The sequence below is a fragment of the Cannabis sativa genome, chromosome 7 (assembly GCF_029168945.1).
Source record: "Cannabis sativa cultivar Pink pepper isolate KNU-18-1 chromosome 7, ASM2916894v1, whole genome shotgun sequence".
Taxonomy (NCBI): Eukaryota; Viridiplantae; Streptophyta; class Magnoliopsida; order Rosales; family Cannabaceae; genus Cannabis; species Cannabis sativa.
The window spans coordinates 31,542,541-31,570,480 of record NC_083607.1 but is presented as its reverse complement, the minus strand read 5'-3'; the positions used below and the strand labels follow the sequence as shown (position 1 = coordinate 31,570,480).

General features: G+C 33.4%; 1 protein-coding gene across 2 annotated transcripts; it reads left to right on the top strand.

Annotated features, from left to right (window-relative positions):
- Positions 1 to 27,940, top strand: LOC115697612 (protein LIGHT-DEPENDENT SHORT HYPOCOTYLS 10). 2 transcript variants are annotated; one of them, XM_030624685.2, is made up of 2 exons: positions 1 to 806; positions 27,550 to 27,940. In XM_030624685.2, exon 1 carries the CDS (start codon positions 163 to 165, stop codon positions 760 to 762), a length of 600 nt encoding a protein of 199 aa, XP_030480545.1. In that variant the 5' UTR covers positions 1 to 162; the 3' UTR covers positions 763 to 806; positions 27,550 to 27,940. The 2 variants fall into 2 exon arrangements, with proteins under 2 accessions (XP_030480545.1, XP_030480544.1); XM_030624684.2 differs by having other exon boundaries at positions 8 to 806; positions 27,562 to 27,940.

Below are 27,940 nucleotides of genomic sequence, written 5' to 3'. Positions count from 1 at the left end.
AGGGCCCATCTCATGTCCTCTCAGTAGACCCAAAGATGTGATTTTCATCTTTCTCCTTCTGCACTTAACCAACTCACCTCTTTTTCTTCCACCTTCTCCAGTTCTACCTCCTCTCGATCTCTTTCTCTTGTCAAGAAAAATTACGCAAATTAAAATTCGCTAATGATGTCTGGTGACAGACCAAAAGAATCCGTGGATGAGGGCTCCTCGTCGCGATCGGTTGCAACAACGGCCGATCATCATCCTCAGTACTCTCAACACCAACAACAAGTTGTACCAGTTGCAGCAGCCGCTCCACTAAGCCGGTACGAGTCTCAGAAAAGAAGGGATTGGAACACTTTCGGTCAGTACTTAAAGAACCAAACCCCTCCAGTTTCCCTCTCTCAATGCAATTGTAACCACGTGCTTGACTTCCTTCGCTACCTCGATCAGTTTGGGAAGACTAAGGTTCACTTGCACGGCTGTGTGTTCTTTGGCCAGACCGACCCTCCTGCCCCGTGCACTTGCCCACTCAGGCAGGCCTGGGGGAGTCTTGACGCTCTGATCGGACGGCTTCGAGCTGCCTTTGAGGAACACGGAGGTTCCCCTGAGACCAACCCTTTTGGAAACGGAGCTATTCGAGTTTACTTACGTGAAGTCAAGGAGTGTCAAGCTAAGGCCAGAGGAATCCCTTACAAGAAGAAGAAGAAGAAAAGAAATAGTAATTTACACAAGGCAATCAGCTCTCATGAGGAGCCCAAGGTTTTGAAGCAGTCTTCTTAGGGATTCTCCTCTCAGGCTACGTTTCCCGCGGGGATCAATATAAGGTAATTATATATATATATATAACTGGAATTTTATACTAAAATTATATCATATTGTTGTTATTGTTAATGAAATTGTCTTACCCATCTGCAGATCTTGATTTTACGGTTTAACGAAAAATTAATTAAGATGTGTAAATGGAATATATAAATATATTTAGAGAAATAAATATTTCTTCAAGTACTAATAAATTAATTTCAGAATAGGTCAATTGACTGGGTAAAGAACGAAACGAAGTATATCATTTTATAGTCTTATTATTTGGGGATAATTTTTTTAGTTATTGTACAGTTAAACCCTAGTCTTTGGACACAAAAACCCTAATTTTGATAAGTATATATATATATATGAATGATACTGTAAGTAAACAATAATCCAAAACCTTAGGTAGGTATTTTTATTATTGGATCTTTCAACCACACAGAGTATTAGATGCCATAATTAGAGTGGGAAGGCCTATATAGGCTTTCTTTCTTTTTTTTCTCTCTCTAAACTGTTTGTCTCTCCCTCTCTCTCTCAAATCAGGCAAAAACACTGTTTGTGATGTCTTAATTAAATCTCTTTTTTTTTTTGAAAGAAAATTAAACCTCATTACTTGTTTACTTTTCGTTTGTTTCCTGGGCCTTTTCTGATTCTCTTCGATTTTTTGCTCCCTATGGTTGGCATGTGATATATCATACACGTTGCATGTGAATTTTATACTCTTCGACGTAAGAATTAACACACAAATTGTGTAAATATACATGCTTTTTTTAGTAGCAATTATATATATACACATAAAATTATTCAGTATGCATATTTGTTTAATTTTGTAAAATGGAAACCGATTACATTTCTTTATCTTTATTTAATTTTAGTTTTATTTTTCACAAAAACTGTTACTTATCCCACATATTAGTTTTTAAGTTGTATATTTATTTGTGCATGATGATTCTAGCTATAAGATACTTTTGTTGTGGTGGAACCATGATAATTAGAATATGTTTACATTATTAGTTGAGAGAACATTTAATAAGTTTTCAAAATAAAAATTAGCGCCCCTTTTTATTAAATTACTAAAAAAATATATCACAAATAATGCGTTTTGAAGATTTTCCAATATGGGGTTCACATTATCTTTGACGACAATCCTAATTTATTAGTATAATGTTCTGCCACATTGCCTTGATAAGAATTCATGATTGTTACTTAATTCTACTCAAATCACATGCACACTACACTACTAGTATTTTCAGGAGCGTTTGGTACGTAGAGTTTAAAATAATTTATTTAATTTGAATATTAAATAAAAGATTAATTCGTATCTGTGTTTGGTTTCATTGTGTATGAAAATATTTTGTTGGATTAATATTAATTGAATTATATATATATATATATATTTTTTTTTTTTGATTTAAGGGTTTATATATTATAAACATATTTTACCTGGGACTCGAACTCGGGACTTCCAACACACACACCTATTTATGGCCACTTGAGCTAACATCAAGTGGTTGAATTATATTTTTCGATTACATGTAGATCTGATAAATTGTTCGAGAGATAGGTTTTAAAATTATTAATATATTTACATCTATTTTAACATTGAAGGTAATATTTAAAATCTGCTTTTTTAACATTATTCTATTATAAAGTAACATTATTTACACAGTAATAATTTTTTCAACTTAAAACATAATTGAAAGTTTAATTATACAAAATGCTCATAAAAATATTTCTAACTTACCAAACAACTCTCTCAATCAAAAGTATATACTAAAAACAATTTATCTCTCTCTCCTAAGACAAAGTAATTCGAATTATATAGCAACAAAATAAATTAAATGTGTATTCTTCTAACATATATATAATGGAGATTTATATTATATAAGGTTATGGTAAGATTTGATATATGATAGTAATTGATTATATCATATAATTTCAATATATTACAAAAAGTTTTACTTTTAGTCACAATAAAATTTGTAACTAAAAGTTAAAAAAAATTGTAACTAATTATTAATTATCATTCTTATGTTGTAACTAAAAGGTCCGTGACTAAAAGTATTAGTCACAAAAATTACAATTTGTTGTGACTAAATGTATAATCACAATACTTATTGTGACTAAAAATAAATTAGTGACAACTTGTGGCTAAATACTATGTTTTAGTCACAAGTAGTTTTTTGTTATGACCAAAAATCACATTTAATCACAAAAAATTTATCTTGTGACTAAAAAATTGTTAATAAAAATATCTATTTTTTGTAGTGATATAACGTAATTTGTTGTGAAACAGAGGATATTAAAAAAAAACAATCAACAATCTAAAATCATTTTCTAAAAATTCTTAAATCTACTTAAAAATTTAGAATAAATTTCGTTTATCCAATTTTTATTTTGATCCATTTTCTTCTATTGTATACGAAAATATATAGAATTGCTATTTTGATACGTTGTTGACAAATGAGACCTCATTCATTCCTCTAATTTAATTTTCTATTATAGTTGTTCATAATTCATCCCTATCCACGACCATATATTGGTGCAAACCAATGAATATATGAAGCTAGATTAGCCTCAAACATGTACTAACTAAACTAAGGAATATAACCATAACAGTATATTAACTAATAAGGACCTCAAAATAAATTTGACAATAAGCGCCTAGATCTGAGTATCTAATTTTTACATGCATGTACAAAAATCATCATAATTAGCTGATTAAAAATCTATCAATCTATCATCTCTAAAGTAAATTAGTGCATGTTTGTCATTATAACTAAAATATTGTTTTTTGTATTTATAAACAAAAAAATTGTGTTCTTAAAAACAGTTAGGCTTGTTTGGCCGTATTTTTCGAAAACAGTTTTCGAAAAATAAAATTACAAAAAATAAGAATTTTGAAAACAACAAAATATTATTTTCTGTTTTGAAAAATAATTTACTTTTGGTCAATATTGTTTTTAAAAAATACTAATTAACCAAACACGACTTGTGTTTTGAAAACTTTAAAAACTATTTTTTATTCTAATTTCTAAAAATATTTTTTTTAAAACAAAAAACAATACTAAACATTTCTTAGCTTCTTTCAATTTTTAAAATCCAAAACCAAAGAAGTGGATCAATGTGGCTCGTTTATTTACAAAATGGACTCCTCCAAATTCATATTCATGAGTATTTTATACTTATCATAATGTGTGATGAGTATATTATTGACATTGTAATGTGTGATGAGTACAATAGTCAGTTATTAAAGGCAGGAAGGAGTATAGCCTCCCTCTTGATTTTGAATAAATATGAGTTAAATATTTTCTGAATAACTGAGGCACTATTTGTGTTTATTATTATTTTTAGTGTCATAAAATTATTAGTGTAATTATTAGTGTAATTATCGAATTTTATATAACTTAAAAAATAATTTTTATAAAATATTAATAACCAATCATAGATTATTGTAAAAAGTGTGTAAAAAAATAATACTCTCATGCACATAATTTTGATCATAAACATAAAATAACTAATGACTACTCACTAATAATGTTTTTTATTTAATAATTAGAAATTGTATTGTTTCAAAATTACAACGGGTTAAAATTACGTTATTTTGTGGAATATTATTAGCTTGTATTATAAGGGAAATTTACATGGTATACTAACTTTTGTCATTTTTTTACAAAAATTCTGCGAGACGGTATTTTTTACTTTTTTACTGTGTTTTTTTATAAGTTTCATACTGCAGTATACTGTGTTAAGTTTTCACTGGTGTTTTTTAGTTGTTCTACTAGTGTTTTGAGTTGTTCTGTTTTGTGTTTTACTAGTGTTTTATAAAAACACAGTATTTTTGTAAATTTTTCCGTGTGACAGTATTTTTGTAAAAGTGACCCTAAATTCCAGTATTTTTGTAAATTTCCCTATTATAATTCATTGTGGCCATCATTAAAAATTTACTTATTTATATGTGTATTTTTGTTTGCAGCTCCTATACATAATTTCATTTATATAAATTAGTATATTGAAGTTATAGAACTTTTAATAAATTTGGAGAAGTTGCTTCAAAACATCATCACCAACGACCTTTAAATATATATTTTTTTTTTATTTAAAATAGGAAGTGAGACTTGAAAAAATGAGTCAACTATACAAAAAATACTCTCTCTATAATAACAAAAGAATAGAGAGCTCTCTAAATATACGAAGTTCGCGCTAGTTTTTTGCTAAATTTTTTTTATAATATTTTAATCAAAATTATTATTACTTTTTTATTATTTTAACAAATTCATTTATATTTAATAAATTCAAATTATAAATATTATTAAAATTTAAAATACTAACTAAAATAGAGAACTTGATAGGAGCAATAATAATAAAAGTGACCCTTATTTTAACTTTCTAACTATTTTAGCTAAAAAAAATTAAAAGTATGATTGAAGATACTCTCAGTTAGCTCATCCCTTCCTACTCCAACTCAGCTAGTTATTAAATGCTAGAAATAACATTTGAAGATGTACATTTCCCACTCAAATATATATAAAAATATACATATTATTTTCGACACAATAAGGAATTTAGAATTCTTTGATTTTTTTAAAAAAAATCTCATATAACTACAATACACAGGTTCTTATACATATATATATATATATGGATCATTTTTAATGGGTATTACCATGAATATTACTAAACAAATTTAACTATAAATATTAATTCATCAAATTTTGACTTAATAACGAATAATAAAGGAGAAATTTAAATTTCTTTGTTTAATTTAACTACTTAATTTTAGAAAATATCAAAAAATATCTCTTTTTATACTATATCAAAAATATGTTTATATAAAAATATTTAAGTGAAACTCAACTTTTAATTATCTTTTTTTTTTTTAATTTTTTTTTCAACCGATGGAATAATCTCAGCCCATATAATATAAAAGTGAGAGATTTTTCTAATTAGATAGAAAAATGAAGCATAAAAACTCAATTTTTTTAAAATTTTACTCATTCGTAGGTAATACTGGTTAAGAGGGTACCCACATATATATATATAAATTGAAATTATAATTGTTGTAAGAACTAAAATGGTGTTAAGAGTTCTCTCAAAAAAATTGTGTTAAGAGTTTTTTCTTTTTTTTTTTTTTTGATAAAAGAGAGGGTGTGAACACCCCCAAAGCAAATCGATTAAACAAATAATCAAGGTTTAACCAAGTACAAACTGCAGAAAATATAAACTACAAGAAAGCAAAAACCAAAAATAAGCAACCAACATAAAGCATACGAAAAATAAACTACAGAAATAAATCAGTATTAGGAAGATAAACAGCGGCAGTTTAGCCAGCATGCTTCCTCCATTCGATGTAATCGGTAAGCACAGTAGGGTCCATATCCGTAGGCTTTGTTAAGCCTATTTTCCTTGTCTCCCTCGCCCAAACAGCAACGTTATGTGCCATATAATTGCACCTTCGATTCACATGACCAATGTCCCACCCAGTAAAATATGAGCACAGCTGATGGAAGCGCTTACGAATATTCGTGAGTTTGAAGTAAATATCCTTCCCTGGCTCCATGGAAAGATCTGTAGCAACCTCCATATTATCACTCTGAAAGATCACATTCTGACCCTCATCTTATGCATTAAATCGGCCGCCATGCAGACTGCAAGCCCTTCCTCAATCAGCGGATCAGTGGAGAGACTTCTCTCAGTTTTGATGGTGATAATGTTACCTTTGTCATCTCGAACCACAGTTGCTAGAACCACACCTTCCTCATCAACAGAAATATCACAATTGCAGCAGAGCCACGAGTCGGGTGGGGGTCGCCATTCACAGAATTCCGCCACCTCGTTGCAAGCCACCTTCAGATGATCTCTAATTTTATTGTTAACATTAAGTAGCACCTTCGGAGGCGGGCATCTCGAATGAGAATGCACAATAGAGTTTCGTTCAGACCACACAGTTTCCGCCACACAGAGAGCAGTGATCAAAATCTCTTGGAAAGTGAGATTTGGGGGTCTATTAAAGTCCACCTTAAACCAATTTTTCCAATGTTCCCAACAGTTCACATCAACCAATTCAGCCCGAAGCCCCATAGGTGAGTTAAACCATATGGCTTTAGCCAAATTGCATTTCCATATCAGATGAAAAATTGTCTCGACATCTTCCCCACACACAGGACAGCACACATCATTCAGTTCCATAAATTTAGCTATCTTACCTCTTGTTGGGAATGCATCCCTCTCAAGCTGCCACCAAATGAGTTTAAGACGAGGGTGAATTTTGGATGTCCATAAGAACTTCCATTTTGCATCCGCTGGGGTTGTATGTGTGACACCTTTGACACTACGACACGCTGATATAATTGAGAAGAGTCCACTAGGTTCCCCCAGCCACATCCAAGCATCCCTTGTGTCATCCATCGGTAGTTGGATATTCAATATTGCTTTCGCGTCACTCCGGTTGAACCATTTATGGACCATATCCACGTCCCAGGTTCGATCGTCCCTCATGAATTAACTCACCCAAGCGACACCATGAGTTACATCTTGGAGGGGGGTAGGTCTAGTATTGGAGGAAGGCACCCACGGATCGAACCAAATGGATGTTTCTTCCCCATTACCAATCTTTTTGCACACCTGGGTTAGAAGCAGCGGTTTAGCTCTTAGAACTGATTTCCAAAAGCTTGAGTCCCCCTCCTTCATTTCAGCATCTAGGAAACATCTTCCATTGAGATATTTAGTTTGAATAATGGTCCCCCACAAGCTATCCTTATCCGTAAGAGCCTTCCATCCCCATTTAAGGATAAAAGTTGTATTAATAGTTTCAATTCTTCTAAACCCGAGACCACCCTGTAGTTTTGATTGACATAGTGAACTCCAATCAATAGTATGCCAAGTCTTTTTATTCTCCGAATCTCCCCACCAGAAGTCCCGCAGTTCTTTGTCAACTCTTCTTGCTATTTTCTTAGGAATTATATCAGAGGCAGCTACATACGTAGCGATGGAAAAGCCTACCGATTGTATGAGACACGCTCTTCCCGCCTTGGATAATAACCTTGTTTTCCAGCTTTTTACTCGTTGCATAACTTTGTCCACAAGGAAGTTTAAATCCTTAGCTCTCTTCACTGATCTAAATAAAGGCAATCTGAGATACAAAGAATCTCTATTCATCCTTTTCATCCCCAGAATACTCATGATCTCCTCTGCCTTCTTGCTATGGACACCTTGGGTGAAGTGGACAGTGGATTTTTGGTAATTAACTACTTGTCCAGACCAGGCGCAATAGTCTTCAAAACACTTAAGGAAGCTTTTCGCCTCCTTCACTGATGCTTTGCCAAACAGTATAATGTCATCGGCGAACATCAAATGTGCAATGGCTGGTCCCTCTCTTTTAACCTTGAAGCCAGCTATCTCCCCAGCCTCATTCTTTGCCATTATGAGTCGAGAGAGCACGTCCGCTGCAATTATGAACAAAGCCGGAGATAAAGGATCTCCTTGTCTTAAGCCACATGTCGGGGAAATCACACCTTGTACTGTACCATTCAGAAGTAGTCCCATTCTCTTGACTTCAATGCACTTCTTAACCCATCTTACAAATCTGGCGTCAAACTTCAGTCTTTCCAGGACTTCCACAATAAATTTCCAACTCATCTTGTCATAAGCTTTTTCCATGTCCAGTTTAATCATCATGTATCCATTTTTCCCTCGTTTCTTCCCCATTGAGTGGACTATTTCCTTTGCAACCGCACTATTTTCCGCTATGAGCCGTCCCTTTACAAAAGCTATTTGGGCTAGGGAGATGATCTCGGGTAAGATGCTTCTGAGCCTGAGCGCCAAGACTTTTGAGATGCATTTATAGGCGACATTGCAAAGAGAAATCGGCCTATAGTCATTCACTCCGCTGGGGCACTCTTTTTTTGGGATAAGCACAATGTTGGTGTTGTTTATACATTGGGGAAGTTCAGTATTACTAAAAAAATGACTGACCATATCAAGGACATCTCTTTTAACTGTTTCCCAATGCTGCATATAGAACCCCGTGGGCATTCGATCAGGTCCAGGGGCTCTTTCTTGTCCCATGGAGCGTATGCACCTTTCAATTTCTCGATCTATTGGGAATGCCTTCAAATGCTCGTTATCTTGAATAGAGATGATACAATCCACAAGACAGTTTAGAGCCGGAAGAGCTGCTGATTTTTTATCAATGTATATGTTGTTGAATCTTGCAATGAACAGATTAGCGATGTTGCTAAGGTTTTTCTCCCACCCCCCATCCTCCAACCGGATCTGCTGAATGTAATTTCGTCGACGACGGATCACAGTGGTGGCCATGAAGAATTTTGTGCATCTGTCTCCTTGCTGCAGCCACTTAACACGTGTCTTTTGTCTCCAAAAAATCTCCTCCCTTGCGAGGGCTTCGGTCAGTTTATCTCTAGCCATTGCAAGATCCTCTCCATTTACATGAACTCTATCTTCCAGCTGCTGTAGAGCTGCTTTCACCTCATTCACTTGGTTGCCAATTAACTTGAACTGAGCTCTATTCCACCTCGCCAATTGTTCCTTAGTATTTTTGAGTTTTCGATAAAAATTAATCATTGGGTGTTGATGAAGTTTATCTTTCCAGGCGTTCTTCACAACCCAATAGCACTTAGGATCTCTTCCCCACATTAACTCGTACTTAAAGTATGATTTGTTGCAGTTGGTCCCTCCATTCATGTCAAGAAGAATCGGTCTATGATCGGAAGTTGCTGCACTAAGCACATGAGTGATGGCATTCGGGTACATCAATCTCCACTCAATCGACGCTAGAGCTCTATCAAGACGAGCTCTTTTTAACCCGCATCCCCCACTTGTGGCTTTCGATTTTTGAAACCATGTAAACTTTCCTCCTTGTGACCCCAAATCTATCATGCCCGTTCTAGCAACCATTCGCCGCAAATCAAAGGAGTACCGTGCTGGGTTCCTCCAATTTGAGTAATGGAGGTTTTCATTGTCCGCAAGAGTATCATTAAGGTCACCAATGATCACAGTAGGATTCGTGTTGTTCAAGATTAAATCGCCAATTCTGTTTCAGAAAGCTTCTCTCCCCATTATAGAAGGCGGCCCATAAACACCCAATAAGTTCCATGGAGTCCCAGGAGGCTCCGACTCAATTAGAACATTGATTAAATTTTTGTCTTCACTCATCACCGTACCCTTCATCCCATTCCTCCACACTACTCCAAAACCCCCCGCCAAGCCATCAGGGGGAACATAACTTCCATCAATGAACTGTAACTTCAAACATATTCTATCAAATTTCTCCTTTCCTAGTCTTATTTCTGATAAAACTAGCACATCGAGATTTGACTGGAGAATCAAAGCCGTCAATTGTCGAACTGCCGCGGAGTTCCCGAGACCGCGACAATTCCAAGCAAGGATTTTCATTGAGAACTTGGAGACTTTTGTAGGCAAGTCTCCATAGCCCCAAAGCAAAACCTGCTTGGTAGCATCCAAATGGTCATTGGTATTCTTTGAACTTGTGATCTGTTGCATCTCTGTTGCCTCCCCTATCTCTTCAATTACACATTGGCTTGGCAGATTTTTATTTCTCTCAATTACCACAAAGTGGTTATTTAGATCAATAGCTAGTTCAACTGAGGCAGTATCCCAAGAATTGCAGTAATGCTTACTAACCTTGTTTTTCCTTTTGTTATCACTCTCTTTTTTGAAGCTTTTCGGTTTCATAGTTAGCATCGCCTCCTTTGTTGGTCTTCCTCTTTTCCTTGTTGGCTCCAGTGGCTTCGGCACAGAGGCAGAATTTTTCCTCGGTCTTCCTCTCCTCCGTTGACTGTCGCCCTTCTCCATTGATCCAGGTGAAAAGCCACTGGGTGAACTCAGTAATGGGGAGTCCATATTTTCTTCATTTCTTGGTGACACACGCTGATCATCTTCTTGCTGAAATCTTGACTCATCATCTTTTTTGGGAAGCATATAAAACCCATTTAATGCCTTTCTTTTTCATGGTCCTTGATTAGCTTCATAACAACGAATCTCTTCAATATCCAAGATTGGATTAAAGAGAGTGGGCTCACGGTGGAATTTGTCAACATTTGGGGCTCCCAGTAATTGATTAAAAGCCAAATCCCAGCATTCCTTTGATGGATATTCCATAATATGGGCTTGTGTACCAAACGGGCTTTTTGGATCAGGGCCCAACTTCCTTGGGCTTTTCGAGTATTGTTTTGTTCCACTTGGGCTATGTCATCTTTAGACCCTTTTAGTTTGTCGTTACCATCCTTTGCCACCTGGATTCCAACGGCTAGAAAATTAGGGGCTTCTATAATTGACTCTTCTCCAGTAGCATCACCCAACACCTCTGCGACTTGATGATCAGATGGCAAATGTGGTATCGCGTGCCTGGTTCCAACCTTTGCAGACACGAGTTTCGTACCACTGCAGCTGGGTACATCTTTTTTCTTTTGCATTGTCCTTATCACCTCCAAAGGAGGAAGGTCTGGGAGTATCTTTTCAACAATTAGGTTTGCTGTGTTCTCAAATGGGGTAACTTCTCCAATCCCCAGCAAAGTGACCGCTGGGTACCGGTTAATGACTAGTTCACCGGAGCTAACTCTGGTCTCCACCACCGTTTCCACTTGTCTTCTCTTCCCTGGGTATTGCGTTCGAAGCTCCCTTGAATCCGCCCATTCGATCTGTAAGCTAAGTCTCTGATTCTTCAACAATTGTCTCATCTTTTCATCCTTTGCCGCCTTTTGGTTCACAATCCACTCACTGAACCATTTTGGTAGAGGTAAAGTGAAGGGAGACCGTTCAATAGCATCTTCAGCCATCCAGTTTCCAAACATTGGAAAGAATTCGCCTTTGGTATTTTTAATCACAACCGGAGTCTTGAAGCAAAATTTGTGTTCATGTGTCATTAGGCCACACTTGTAGCATATTCTAGGTAGTTTCTCATATTGATATTGGAGCCATAGGTCCTTAATCCCAGTTCTCCGAAGAAAGAAACCAGAGAATAGTGGTTTAGATAGCTCAACCGTGGCTCGGAATCTTAAAGTCCCCATACCAAAAGAACCCCTTTCAAAGTTTTTTTCGATATGCCGAGGAAGCTCATAAACTGTAGAAACTTTTCCCGCCATCTCTTGTAAATTCGTTTTGTTCCAATATAATGGAGGAATGCTCTTTAATCGGATCCATATTGGAGTATGATCAAACTTAACCTCCTCGGGAGTGAGCCATGAAGGCCAGGGCATGAGGACTAACAAATAGCCACACACCAACCACGATCTCCTGAGAAGAACATTTTCAGCATCAAAACTTGTTCTGAATGAGAATTGTAGTAGCCCATCCTCTCGTTCCTTCCAGCTCCATCCAGAGATGGAAGCCCAAGCATTGTTCAGTGAACCCTGTATCGCCTTTCTGCCAAGTCTAGTGTGACAAAAGAGTTTTCCCAGAATAACCTTGCAAGGCTCATTTGGGGGATCCACTTCACCGGGATGAAGATCACAAGTTATGTCCTCCACACTAACTTGAACAGACTCCTCAAATAACTCATTAAGTGTTGTATCAGCCATATCTCGATAAAAGAAGATAAAATGGAACTTAGCACCCTGTAGTCTTGTGAACAAACTAAATGAAACAATGGTAAACTCCTTTATGTAGAAGAAGCTTCCACACACTTCCACCGGAAGTTAGCACAATATTTTGAAATTTATCAAAATAGGCTAATAATATTGCAATTCTAAAAGGGTCTATTTGGTACATATTTTAAAAATGTTAAAAGTTGTTTTTTTTTTTAAATAATTGTGATAAAAATATGTTTGATAAGTAGTTAAAAAATAGGTTATTGAGTGATTTATGGAGAAGCTAAAATGGGTACAACCAAACTTTTGGAAATATCTATTTTCATTAAAAAAAACTCTATATATAATAAATTATTATGTAAGAAAATTTTATTTTATTATTTATGATGTATTACAAAAATTAAGAATCTTTTTTTGAAACAGAAAAATATTTAAAATGAATAATATTTATATTTCTTATTTTTAAATTTTGTTTTACAAAAATTTATATTTATATTTATATTTTTATTATAGGCGAATATCATTTTCGACCTGTGTTTTACAAAAGTTACCGATTGGACCTTCTATTTTGTCAAATGACCCAATATGGACCCTGTATTTTTTAAATTGATAACAATGAGACCCTGAGCTCAATTTTCGAATATTTTTCAATATAACCAACTTGAAGATAATTCTTCGCACGAACATATACAAAAACTATAACCAGTTTTGTCATAACACCTCTAGATTAGGTTATTACAAATTTTTATTATCAGTTGAGAGTCTTATTTGTACCATTTTGAAAAATATAGTGTCTATTTTGTCATTTAACAAAAGAGAAGGTCAAATCGGTAACTTTTACAAAATATTGAGTCCAAAATAGTACATACTCTTTTATTATTAAGAAACCACATCAACCTAGAGTTTCTTATATAAACTACAATTTTTTTACAAGTTATAAAAATATAATTTAAAAATATTATAAATTATTTTTGTCAAATGCATATAAATTTACACTATGGAGAAAAATAATTAAAAATATATAGAAAATAAAAATTTAATATGACATAACATTTTATATATTTGTGATTATAATGAACTAGATTATAACATTATCATTATTATAATAGAATTTCAACAACTCATATAATTTTAAAATTTATAATTTACCACATCCAGCTCAATTTTTTCTACAATTTTAATAGTACAGCTACATCTGATTTTCTCTATAACTCAACTATGCTAAATTGGCCCATAACAAATGAATAAAATATTGATATGTAACATATAAATAATCTTGAAATTTCTCTCAGTTGCCACTAACTATAATTCCATTTAATAATGAATACACACATCTATTACAAATTCGCCCTATAGTGTCACCTAATGATAATTTATGAATCAAGTGTTTTTATATTAAGTATTATTTTTTCATTCCACGATATTAATTTTTAAATAAATCTCATATTTTTTTTTAAAAAAAAAATATCATAAAATTTTGAAAGACACGTGAGAATGATATACAAAATACATCAAAAAAAAAAAAAAAAAGTTCTAATGCCAAAAGCAAATAGGAAGTCCAAACCACCAAACTTTTGAATCCTCCAAAAAAAATCATGTTTTACAAGAGAAAAAGCAATAAAAAGTAATTAGACCTATTACAATGTGAAAATGAAAATAAAAGAAAAAAAATCCAGATTTGGAAAATGTCTTCTAGCACAATTCCAAATTCAAATTGAGTAGATTCCTTGCTCCGAATACTTTGACAAACTCAGAGGCAGTCCGTATTGATACGAAGCTTAAGGAAAACAAGTTGAATACAAAGGAACATGCCTTGAAGGATAATAGAAGCCTCAACCACATGCGAGGCATTAATGGAGGCCTTCAAAGTTATGGTCGAAGAACATCTCACAATCCCCTTCTCAAAATGACAACACCTAAGAAAATAGAGCAAAGCCTCTCATTTATACTAACATTAACATATAAGTTCACCTCATCACGAGCAAGAGCGATAGTAGCACAAGAGGGATTTCATTAATAGTAGTACTAATATATTAAGATTTAGTCTCACATTGTTAATGTGTGGAAAAGAAATTGTGATATATAAGATGAATGGGCCACTCAACCCATTGCCAATTGGTTTTGAGATAGAACCTCATTCATGTTATCCCTAAATTCTAAGATAATATAATTACTCCAAAAAGGTTGTTGAGCATCTTAATACTGCCATAGAAAATTCAGCGCCTAGAAACTCACCATGCCATCTTCAAGGAGCTTATTGTGATGCACAAATTGATTCCGTATACACCAAATCCTCCAGCAAAGAACCAAAAACTCTTCCACCTCTTTCATTCCAAGAGTATACATGCACCTAATAAGCACACCAAAAAATGAAAAGGCACCATCCAATTGATCAAAACCTTTTAATCATCAATCTCACATCGAATCTTTTTAAGAGAATTATACATCTATAGAGCTTGAAGCATTGTTTCATTATTTTGGAAACAAATAGGACAAACTGAGGGGAGCGAGAACCCATGTCTCGACAAATTAGCATAAGTAGGTCTAAAACTTTTAGAGATGCTTTCCAAAAAAATATATTTTGCCTTAGTAGGGATAGACAAAACCCACATAAATTTTCACCAAGGAGATTTGACTAGACGATGTAAAATCATAACCTAAGCTCAATAAGTTAACCTCACTCTGATACCTAATTTTAACAATCTAATGACTAGACTCCGTAGAGTGCCTAATAAGATAATTTGGGTGCTGAAAGGAAGAAGAGAGAATAGACAATACCACTATAGCCTTTATATCCCCAATGAGAGGAATATTCCATAAGCCCATACAGATTAAGAACCCAGTTTTAATCTATTCGCCACGATAAGAATAAGCACACCTAACATGATCCTTAGCAATGCAAACATCCTCTGTAATACAAATAGTATCATCATTGCTTTCAAACCATCTAGCCCTAACTTTCCATATATCATGACCCCAGAAAATTCTCTTCCAAAGAAAAGAAGCTCTTTTCGAAAGCTTCACATCCACAATCATACTATTAGGATACTAAAATCCTTTTATCACATCTTTGCAGCCAAAAAAATAGGAAAATTATAAAATTTAGTTGCTTGTTTAGCAAGAAGAGCTTAGTTAAGAAGTTAAAATGTCATGAAAGTACATACATCCATTTGATTTATGCCAGGAATGATGAGGCCAAGTATTCCAATGCATTTATTTTGTCTACCCTGTTCCAAACTAAAACCAAGCACACATGATATAAATTTCATTCAGCGTACCAATAAGCAACTAAAATAGAATCATTTTTTAAGTGGGAATTGCTTGGACAATAGAATATAACAACACCTCTTGCCCCTTAGGAAACGATATTAAACTTTCAACAAAATAGTTTATCCATATTTTATTGTTGATAGACTAGGAAAGACCTTCTTTATTTTACCAGCAATGCAAGGTAACTCAAAATATTTATCATGACAAGGAATTAAAGGAACCATAAAAACATGAGTCAAACCTAAAAGAGATTTTGCTACAGAGGAAAAAGAGAGAAGATTTTAGGAATTGCTTAGGTGGTCATCTTATTTATAGCTCAACTAAACAAAAGGGTTTAATACAGTTTTACCTACACAATTAGACCTTTAACAGAAAAGCTAACTAACTTTTTTAATAAAATTAATTGTTAAACTAGAGTTAGTTATCAACTATGTTATTACCCCCCTCAAATGATATGGGGAATTGGCCACATGAAGTTTGAATTTTAAGTAATCAAAACGTTTAGTAGACAAGGCTTTAGTCAAAATGTCTGGAACTTGATCCCCAGATGACACATAACAATTTGAGAGTTGTTGAGCTAGAATGTAGTCACTGACAAAGTGTAAATCGATCTCGATATGCTTGCTTTGAGTGTGAAAAATAGGATTCGTAGCAAGGGCAAAAGTGCCTTGATTATCAACCCGCAAAATAGGAGCTTGGGACAAAGAAACCTAAAGTTCACTAAGTAATGAGACTATCCATTTGATCTCAGCCGCAGCGTTTGCTAGAGTACAAAACTCACTTTCCATGCTAGACCGAGCGATGACGTTTTGCTTCTTAGTAAACCAAGAGATCAAGTTTTCACCAAAAAAATGGCATATCCACCAGTAGAGCGCCTATAATTGGGATAACTAGCCCAGTCCGCATCTGAGTAGCCATGAAGATCCATTACAGCTATTGGTTTTAGTAAAAGGCATTGAGATATGGTTCCTTTAGAGGACTTAAGGAGTCGTTTGCAAGCTTCCCAATGAGTGACTGTGTAAGCTTGAACAAATTGACTGAGCTTGTTAACAATAAAAGCAACATCAGGCTGAGTTAAAGTGAAGTACTATAGCACTCCTAATGTGCTGTGATAGAGAGTAGGATCAGAGAAAGGAGCACCTTCACTTCGAGACAACTTTTGTGCAGAGCTAGTAGGACTTGGATAAGCTTTAGCCCCTTCTAGATGAAGTTTAACAAGAAGGTCAGTAACATATTTTGTTTGTGTTAGGTACATACCAGTGCTGAATTGAAACACTTCAACTCCAAGAAAGTAATGCAAAGGCCTTAAGTCTTTGAGTGCAAAAGAGGAGTTAAGATCATAAATGAGTTGGTGAATAAGATTTGTATTTGGACTAGTCACCAAGATATCATCAACATAAACCAAGAGAAGAATAAGGTTTAAGCCTCAGCCATACACAAAAAGAGAGTTGTCAGACTTAGACAATGTAAATCCTTAGGTGAGGAAGGGCGGTTTTATGTTTTTCATTCTAAGCCCGAGGAGCTTGCTTAAAACCATATAAAGCTTTTTGTAGTTTGCAAAAATAGGTAGGTTTGGAGGAATCAACAAATCTAGGAGGTTGCTGCATATAAATAACTTCATTAAGAGTTCCATTTAGGAATGCATTACTAACATTGAGTTGTTGAACATGCCAATTTGAAGAGACAACAAGAGTTAACACTGCGTGAAAAGTAGTTAGTTTGACGATGGGGCTAAAGGTCTCTTCATAGTCAATGCCAAGTTATTGAAGATCGACTTTGGAAACAAGTGGAGATTTACATCTATCAAGACTACCATCTGCATTAAGTTTTACTTGATGAACCCACTTATTACCTATTAGATGCATTCTTTGATGGTAAGGAACCAATGTCCAAATCTTGCGAATCTTGAGGGCATTGAACTCAGTGTTCATGGAATGAAACTACTTCGGATCATTGAGAGTAGCTCGAATGTTGGAGAGTTCAGTGGGTAAAAGAGCCTCACGAAGAGGGTGATTTGTGGCTAAGTAGGCTTTCAACTTGTAGATTCCATGTTCAGATCGAGTAACCCTTTTATGAACTCGAGCAATAGTATTAGATGAACTTTTAGCAAGATCAAAAGTCCTATCAGCCACTTGAACATGTGCAGCTTCACTAGCAGTAGTAGATATATCAATAGGGTAAACTCTAGTTTTGGACATAGGAAAACAAGTTGTGATTGCAACAGATATATTAGTTGAAGAAGTAGCAGCAACTTGTTTTTCAGAGACAGTAATAGGAGGTACTGAAGATGTTGCAATAGTAGGATGAGAACTCGTTTGTACTACAGTAGTTGCAAGAGTGTCAACCACAAGAGAAGCACCAAGAACACCAGATTATGGCTCATCAAGATTATTTGGAGCAGCAATAGTAGCAGAGATTGAAGCATTCAATTCAGGAGATGATGTTGCAGTTCTAAGCATAAAAGAATGACTAGATTTATAGCATATTGTATTGGTGAAATATTGAGATGTAGGATAATTTTGAGAGATTGGTGAGTTTACCTAGTTCTCAACTGATGGGGATAATGTTGAAAAATGTGTTTCATTGAATACCACATTACGAGCAATGAAAATACATCCTATTTTGCTTTCAAAAATTACCACTTATGTTGAGGAGAGTACCCCCAAAATAGGCATGGCTTAGAGCTAAAACTCAATTTGTAATTATTATAGGGCCTCAAGTGAGGGCAGCATTTGCAACCAAAAGGTTTTAGAAATATGTAACAAGGTTCTTGTTGAGAAAGATACTCATAAGGACTTAAATCATTAAGTACAGGTGTAGGAAGCCTTTTGATTGAGTAAACATAACATTGAAAGGCATGCCACAAATAAATCATATCCAAACAAGATTGAGGAAGTATGGTCAAACCAGTCTCGGTGATGTGGCGATGTTTTCTTTCAGCACAACCATTTTTTTTTCATGTGTATGTGGAAAAGGGTGCTGAAAATTAATGCCTTGATCATATAAAAACTTAGCAAAAGCCTTGTATTCACCCCCCATCAGCTTGAACCCCTTTAGTGGGTGGGCCAAATTGTTTTTCAGTAACAGCCTTGAACTTAATAAATACCTCAAAAGTTTGAGTTTTTTGAGGTAATGGAAATATCCAAGTGAATCTACTGAAGTCATCAATAATGTGAACATAATACCATAACCCATCTTTGGAAGGAACATAAGAAGGTCCCCATAAATCAGTGTGTAAGAGTTATAGAGATTGATTAGCATGAGTTGTGGACAATGAAAAAGGAAGTTTATGACTTTTTCCTTTTTGACATGGTTCACAAAATTTTAAATTTTTAATGAATCCCGAGTTAGGTATTTTAGAAAGTATTTTTCTTAGAACTCTAGAAGAGCGATGACCTAATTTGCAATGCCATACATTTATATCATTAGAAACAGAAATTAATAATGCTTGGAGATTATGAGAAAGAGAAGAATCTGAGTTTTTATTAATATTAGTTTGAGTACAATTATTTGGTACAGTAATATCATTACAAGAATGAGTACAAGATGGTGACTCAAGACTGCATGGTTGAATTGACCCAGCTAATGAAGTGGAAGAAGTGGCCAGATGACACTACAAACTAGGTGCTGATAAAGATTGAGACTCATATCCAAGCATGTACAAGCTATTTTTACATTTTCCTTTTAGCAGTACCGTTCTAGATTGTTTTTCCTTAACAAAACAACAAGACTTGTGAAACGCAAGAAACACATCATTGTCATCTGTTAATTTGGAAACACTAACAAGATTCTTAGTTATGGAAGGAACATTCAAAACAGAATTTAATTGTAAAAGAGGGTTAGAGAAAGGAGGAAGAAGAGCATGACCAATATTGAGAAGTTACTAATTCCTTACCATATCCTATAGCAAGAGACTCAAAACCTATATAGGGAATGGATTTGTGAAGATGTTCCATACAAAAGGCAACATGATTGGTCGCACCGGTGTTGACATACCACGTAAAGACACTAGCAAATCTAGTATGGTTGAGGATGAATATTCTTGGGTTTTAGTAACAGATTCAGTTTCAGCAAGATATGATTGAGGTTTCTTGAGAAGCTTTAGGGGTAACGAAAGCTTTATTAAATCGGTAGTGACATATTGTAGTGGTGTGTCACAATTTTAGGCAAACTTGAAACAAAGGTCTAGATCCATCAAGAGAAAATGGACTAAAGGGCTTAATACCAGTTCTTAATACAGATTCAGAAGCCAAACCTCGAGTAAAAGGGGGCCTATAGGGACCTAGGTGATTGATTCTTGAAGACCCAATAGTGAGATTGGCTAACATCTTAGAAGAAAAATCAGATTTAGTGTTGTGACGTTCAAGACAAAACTCATGAGCCATTAACAAAGCTTGAACTTCATCCATAGATTTGGACTCAGTACTTGATGTTATACCCAAAACTGTAGAGTCATATTCGGGCCGTAATCTATTAAGCAAATGAAGCTCAAGATCTTCTCACTTACGCCATACCCAACTATGGCCAAACTATCACTGAATGCTTTAACTTTGTCCATAAAATCTGAGATGGAAAAATTACCTTTCTGGATGTTACACAACTAAACTTTGAGTTGCAAACGACAGACTTTTAACTCACTAAAAAAATCGTTTCTCGAGAGCTTTCCATAACAAATGAGAGGTGGTGTGCGAAGCCAGGGATGCTAAGACTACTTCTGTCATTGAAGATCGCAACCATGAAAGTAATAGCTAATGTTTATGTTTCCATTGTGTGAAGACAGGTTTCGAGTCATCAGTAATCAAGAACTTTGGAGGCTTATCACCACTGAACAGAAAGTCATCAAGATTGTGGCCTATAATAGTGAGAACTACTTTAGATATCCATGACATGAAATTTCATTGATCAAGCTAGATCTTTAATGAAAAATTGAGGGAATTAGAGAAAGGGTTCCATGGTTGATTCGGATAATCAGAGGTCACTAGGGTTGGGGCAAATTGTATCATTCCAGGAGCATTGCTTACATCATTATCGAATTGAGGATTGTTTAATGAATTGGCCATGGACGTGACTCAGTTGGCTCTAATACCATGAAAGAGATTTTGCTATAGAGGAATAAGAGAGAAGATTTGAAAATAAGTGAAAATGGGAAAAACTTTAGCAATTGTTTAGGTGGTCATCTTATCTATAGCTCATCTAAACAAAAGGGTTTAATACAACTTTACCTAAACTATTGCACCTTTAACAAAAAAGATAACTAACTTTTACAATAAAACTAATTGTTAAACTAGAGTTAGTTATCAACTATATTATTAAAACCAGCATAATCTTGAGTAGGCATACAAGAACTAAAGCAAAGCACTAACTTGGTTAAATTAAAATGTTACCTATTTGTATTTTTAAAATTATATCCTTTTGATGTAAACTTACATTAAATTTACTTTTCAATAAATTAAAGCATCTTATAGACTCATACAAAAATAAAAGAAATGCATAACTATTGATGTTCCAATTTTCCTTTTTTTTTTACAAAAAAAATAATAATATTAAAAAAAGTCAATAAATATTTTTAATTTTGAATTTTGTTTACTAAAGTAACTAAACACAATATTTTAAAATTAGAAAATATATAATGTAAAATACTCTATTATAAAAATATCAGGACGAACATGTTTGTAAAACTTATTATAGTTGTGGAATTTATTTATATAATTGGCCTTATATTGGGGTTACAAATTTTTATGATTATGCAGAACACACAAATTATTTTATTATAGAATAACACGTACATATCACACTAAAATCAAATCATGAGTAAAATTAATTTTTATAAATATTAATTCATGGACTAGATTAATTTATTAGGTAATAATATAGAAAGAAAATTACAATTGTTACACTCAACATAGAACTTAAAAAAAAAACTACACATATGTTATGTTAAACAAAAATCTTTTACAAATAAATAGTAAAAGAAAAATAAAATATATACATTCTCTCAAATCAATATATAGAAAGATTTTTTAGGATGAGGAATTTATTTTAATCCCTATGGATAGTGAATCTAGTTCAATAATGTTATTGGTTAGGTGTAGAAAATTATAATAGTGGCTTGTTCTTTATATTAATTTTAATTCTTTTTATTTTCAAAATAACATCATAATTAATATATTTTCTAAAACAAAAAATTTTAATTTTTTTAATTAACTTTCCGCTAGGTTAATTCCCAAAAATCTATTGCAAAACTATTTTAATCCCTTTGAAGAGACTCTTGGAGAGTGTCCCATAATTTATCATAATAAGATAATATCCATAATATATAATTTATAAGAATCCTCAAAATTTTTTTCTTCAATCTTGATCTGTCATTGATTGTGATCATACTGTTAAATATTAAATTATTGATTTAATATGGTACATTATTAGAGCTTTCTTATTGTTATCCATGTTTTCGACAAGAGACACGTAGATTTAAATAGAAGCTTATAGTTCATCAATGGGCCCAAATAACATATGTTGGGCCAAGCCCTAATGTTATGTAGCCTTCCGAGAGAATAAATGCACGCCTCACCAGATGAGCTTCCGTCAAGTCTAGTCAGTATACGGAAGAGAGTCAAATTCTGTGTACCTGAAAGAGAGTCCTAGCGTGTACTCGGAAGACAATTCCAATTTCTCGTTTAATGCTCCACATAGAATAAGGGATGTTCTCCTAAGATCGTGGGCAGAGAATAATAACTTGTCTAAAAAGGAAAAATGAATTAATTGAAGATCAAATAATTAATTCCACATTAATTATCCATAATGAAATGACACCATATGAACAACTATCACCGTGATCATATCTCCACATCAGCATAGATGTATTGCCTCATGGCCTGGGCTTCACTAAATAAGCCAAATTATGTGCAAACATCCCATTAGAGAGAAAGGGTAACTAAGTAAGACCTCTATTACTCTATAAATAAATATTGAATCATTCATGCAAAGGGTTAGAATTTGTTGACTTACTTGCTCGGGAAGAGAATAAAGTTCTCATACTCATCATAAACCCTTAGGGTTTTTTAGCCTATCTGATAATTATACTGACTCGTGGGCTAAGACATATTAATACCCTAACCACGTAAAAAATCTAAGTGTCTCATTCATTTATCAAACTCTTAATTTTATATTCTTTAGCTCTAATATTAAATAATTAGTATTCTGAAAATCTTCGTAAATATTTTGGTGCTTTCAGTTAGAGTTGAAGAAAGCAATGATACCATTCAAGAATACATTCAATAATTATGGTGCTCACCCGAACCCAATCTGGTCTTCATTATACTGAACGTAAAAAGGGTGATGCTGATCCCAATGTTAATACAGGAGATGTTGAAGATCCAACTTAGGTGACCAATTGCCACAAGAAGGATCAACCACTACTACAAAAACCCCATTTTAAGTCCATCAAAGTTGGACTAGATCCCATGAATGAAGGCGATGAATTAGAGGAGACTTATTCTGTTGATCCTAAAGATAATCATCAAGACATGCCTGTTGATGATGACGCTGAAAAGGAAGAACATCCAAATGAGTTAGATCCGATGGTCATTATGGCAATATTGTTGAATGAAACTGAAGATAAAATATCGTTGCAAGAGTAATTTTTGCTGATGCACAAAAAAATGCCAAGAATGGAGGTCTTAATTGAAGCACTAACCTCTACAAGCAATGCTAATCATAATGCTCCAAAAGCTAACACTACCAGGAAAGTTGATCCCAAAAATCATGGAACTTACGATCGTCATAAGGACAAAAGGAAAGAAAAAGTAGGCAAAACTTAAAAGAAGGTTGCCTAATCTAAACAAAAATAAATAAATAAATCCAAATCTATCCGAAAAACTGAAAAGAAAAAGAAAGGAACACTACATACCTTAGGAAATGGTGACCAACTAATTCTAGAGGCAGAATTGTGCAGAAATGCCAAGAAGACTGCTACTTGGAAGGACACAAATCACTGTGATGATTCTATCAGTCCAAGTGATAATGTCGAGGAAGTGTATCTGCCATCACATGACAAAAGTAGAAGTCTTTCCACGAAAGATCTTCGAACAAGGTTAAACGTCAAAAGAGAAAAAGCTAGGTTTGAGAAAGTCAGACCTCGCGAAGATGGCCTAAGAAACTATATCAATGATCTTATTTATGGAAGGGAATCACTAGACACCATGACTCAATGTTTGGAGTGGAAAATTGAAGAGCTAACGAAGCTCTCCGAAAGGATCTCCTTGAATCAAATCAGAACTGTGTCAAACTGGGAGGAGGAGGATACATAAACATGTGTGAAAAGAATCATAGATGCACAGTTGCAAGAACATTTTAGAATTCCTTAATGGAATTGTACGAAGGAAAAATGGACCCTAAGGACCATCTATCAATGTACAACCAAATGATGCAGGTAGCAAAATCTAGTGATGATGCAAAGTGCCTACGCTTATTACTAAGTCTGCCCAATTGGTGAAATATTTTATCTTTCACATCAATTCATAACTGGAAGGATTTATAGACAATGTTTAAGAAACAATTCATAGCAACAAAGGATTTCAACTTGGAAGTTAGTTCTTTCACAAAGATTAAACAACAACCAGGAGAAAGCCTCAAGAAGTACATCTAATGCATGATGGATACGACAACAAAGACTAAGGTTACTGATGATATGAAGATGATGGCTTTCACATGAGGAATAACCACTGCATCCTTGTAATAGGGAAAACTTTAAAGGTAGAGGGTAGATTCATTATCTTACTTCTTATCCAGAGACCAAGGATTCATAAACCTAGAAGATGCCTACGCTCAAGCTTATGGAGTACTTCCAGCAACTACTCCTAATACAACAACTGCTCAAACTTTACAGATGGCTGCTCTGAATATCTTTCCTTCAACAACCACAATTATAACTCTCACAATTTACGGACAGAATATTTTCGTACACCCAGCTGCACAAACCAGTTTCTCTGACTATGTAGTAGCACAATTTGGATACAGTGTTGTTCCCAAACAAACAAACCAACAAAGAAAATTTCCAGAGTCAAAGGTAATTCATTTCCAAAGCAAAAGAAGTTCCAAAGCTTCAAGCCAAAATGAGTCTACAAAGAACGGAAGTACTCAAGAATTGAGATACTCTGAGTATACTAGCTTGATTAATAATTGTGAGAATGTTTACCAGACCACTTGTAATATGGTCCATTACAAAAATACCTCCACCTATGTACAAATGAGGAAAGAAAAAGAGACACCCAAATAAAAGTTGTTATTACGACTTCAATATTGGTCATAGAACAAATAAATGTGACTCCTTGAAAAACAAAATCAAAGGATTAGTCTGGAAAGATCATTTATCCAATTGGGTAAGGGTCCCAGTTATCTATCCTAGACAAGCAGTAGCACATGACAAAGCTATGATCATTCGCGATGTAGAGTTTGATAGAGAAGATTCTTTGGATTAGAAAACTTTAGAAGATTGGTATATTTTCATCCTTACTTTGAAGAGAAAGATGCAGTAGAGCTACTAAGGATGGAAGAAGAACCTCAAAAACCTATTACACCACTAATCATAACAACCAGAAACATACAAGAAGATTCGTCAAATGATAAGAAACTATACTTTAAAAGCTAATAATAACTTCATAAAGTAACTGAGAACAAAAATGACATTTCTCTAATGAGTCTTTTGTTGAATGTGAACGCCTACTAAGAACAACATATTAGAGCTAGCTAAATCATCTTCAAAGATACAAGCCAATTGGAGTTAAATGAGTGTACAAGATGAAGAAGAAACTTAAAAGTTGTGGAAAGGTATAAATCAAGGTATAAAATGAGTGTACTTTGAAGAAGAAGTCTAAATTGTTCAACTATTGGGATATGAAGTAAAAGGGCATGAAGATAAAGTTTTAAACTTGAAGAAGGTTTTATATGACCTAAAGCAAGCGCTAAGAACTTGAAATACTCGAATTGACAAGTACTTTCATGACAACAATTTTACCAAGTTTCAATATGAGCATTCACTTTATATAAAAATTAAGAATGACTATATTTTGGTTGTATGCTTGTATGTGGATGACTTGATCGTCACTGATAACAACTTAATTATGTTGGAGAAATTCAAGAAAGACATGACAAAAGAGTTTGATACGACATACATTTGGCTCATGTCTTATTACCTTAGCATTGATGTACGTGAACGAATAAGATAAAATTATTTTAATTACTCAATAAGACTAATGAAGTACCTAAGAAGTTTTCCTAACTCTCTTCAAAAATCTTTCTAGAAGTTTTACGCTACCTAACATGCACAAGACCAAATAAATATTCATTATAATGTTAGAATTGTTAGTCAGAAAAAAAGAAGTGAGAGTGGAGTATATGAATTCTCAAGACAAAGTAGTAAATATATTTACCAAGATATTCAAGAGAGAAACATTTCTTAAATTATCAATCATTCTTGGAGTCACAAATCAGGTTTAAATTGGGGGTGGCTAGTCTTTTAATTATGTTTTTAGAGTAATTTATAGAGTCCTATTATAAAGAGATACCCTAAGCATTTTTTACCAAGCCAAAAATTACAGAAATTGAGTTATAAAATATAACCTATCCCGTTAAAGTTTCTTTCCAACACTCTTTCTATTTCCCAACACTTATACAAGAACTTTATTGATTCAAATCCTATCTCTCATGATACTGCTCCCAGAACAGTATCAACAGTCCCAATATATTAGTTGTTTCCTTAATAATGACAAAAAAAATCCTAAAAATTATATATTTTAATATCTTATAACCCACACACTAACTTAAAACTCAACATATATGGGATGATGTTGATCCCCAAAAATGAAAATTCTTGTAGAAGTCATATATATATATATATTAATATATATATAAAGAAAATAAGTAGATGTGGGATACATAGTATGTAATTGTCTATATATGATATAAACATATATATCATAAAAAAAAGAAGAATATATATATAAAATTAAAATAAATTATCAAATATAGGTAATTATATGTGTATCTACATGAAACATCAACACATATTATTTAATTTGCTTGGGTGTTGTAACAATGTTCTAAATGGAAACAATTTTTTTTTTTAAAAAAAATTAACAATCATAATTCTTATATAAACGATATAAGGGGTAGGAGATATATTGTTTTTCCATTTTCTTTGAAAAAGGGAGTGACCATTATATATCGAATTCACTTCTAAATTTATAAAATTTTATACATAGATATATAGCTATATTCATTTAATATATGGTCTGTGCATTTTTAATAAATTATTTTATATATTTGATAGAATATTGTACTATACCACGCCTCTAATCATTATTAATTTTATAAACTAGTACTTAAAAGAATGATATCAAACGTAAAGTTTGATAACCAAATAATATGTGGAGTGGATTTGGTTCGTGTAGCTAATATATATACATAGAGAAGGTATATACTCAGTCGGCAGAGAAGAAAATTTAAAATAGTAAGTTAATTATAATATAGCTACTCAAGTAAATATTTTGATCAGGTTATTTTTCCGTTGCAGAGTTTCTAAAAATAGGAGAATGTTTACACATATATATACATAATAAATTTGATTGTAGACTTAACTTGTTTGGTACACCCACATATATTATTGTGTTGTCTGATATATAGTTTAATTTTGCATTGAATTTGTAATCTATAAAGGAATTTCTAATATTAACTACGCAAAACCTTGTAGTTAATATTATGTGTTTTCTTGAACATCCTATTATTGTTAGAAATTTTCATCATGCACTGTAGCTAATAAGTGAATTTGACCATCGTAGATAATTGACCTTTTATACAATTTTAATCATTTTTATATAATTATGAAATGTGTAGTATATTATATTATAGGATCCTTTCAAAAATAATGTAGATTTGTTTTCAGATCACGCAGCAGGACAACTGAATTAATGGGATCAAAAGAGATATGAAAGAGAAATGTCTCAAAAAAACATATGCCTGTATCTCTCTTCATAATGTATTTGCTCTTGGCTATGTTTTTGCAAATAGTATGTAGTTATGTTAAGAATTTATATGTAGCTTTGAATAATTACTCTTATATAGCAAGCTAAATCTCAAAGGTTGTTGCATTTTAATAACCAGTTCTTATAAAGTGTAAGCTTTAGTTGAATATATATTTCTATATAAATTAAATACTTCTTTTAGAGGAAAATGTTTTAAGAATAGTATATTTGCTAGCTAATATAGTAATACGTTATACTTCTCTTTTTATAATAATAATTGGTACTAAAGTGCATAGTTAA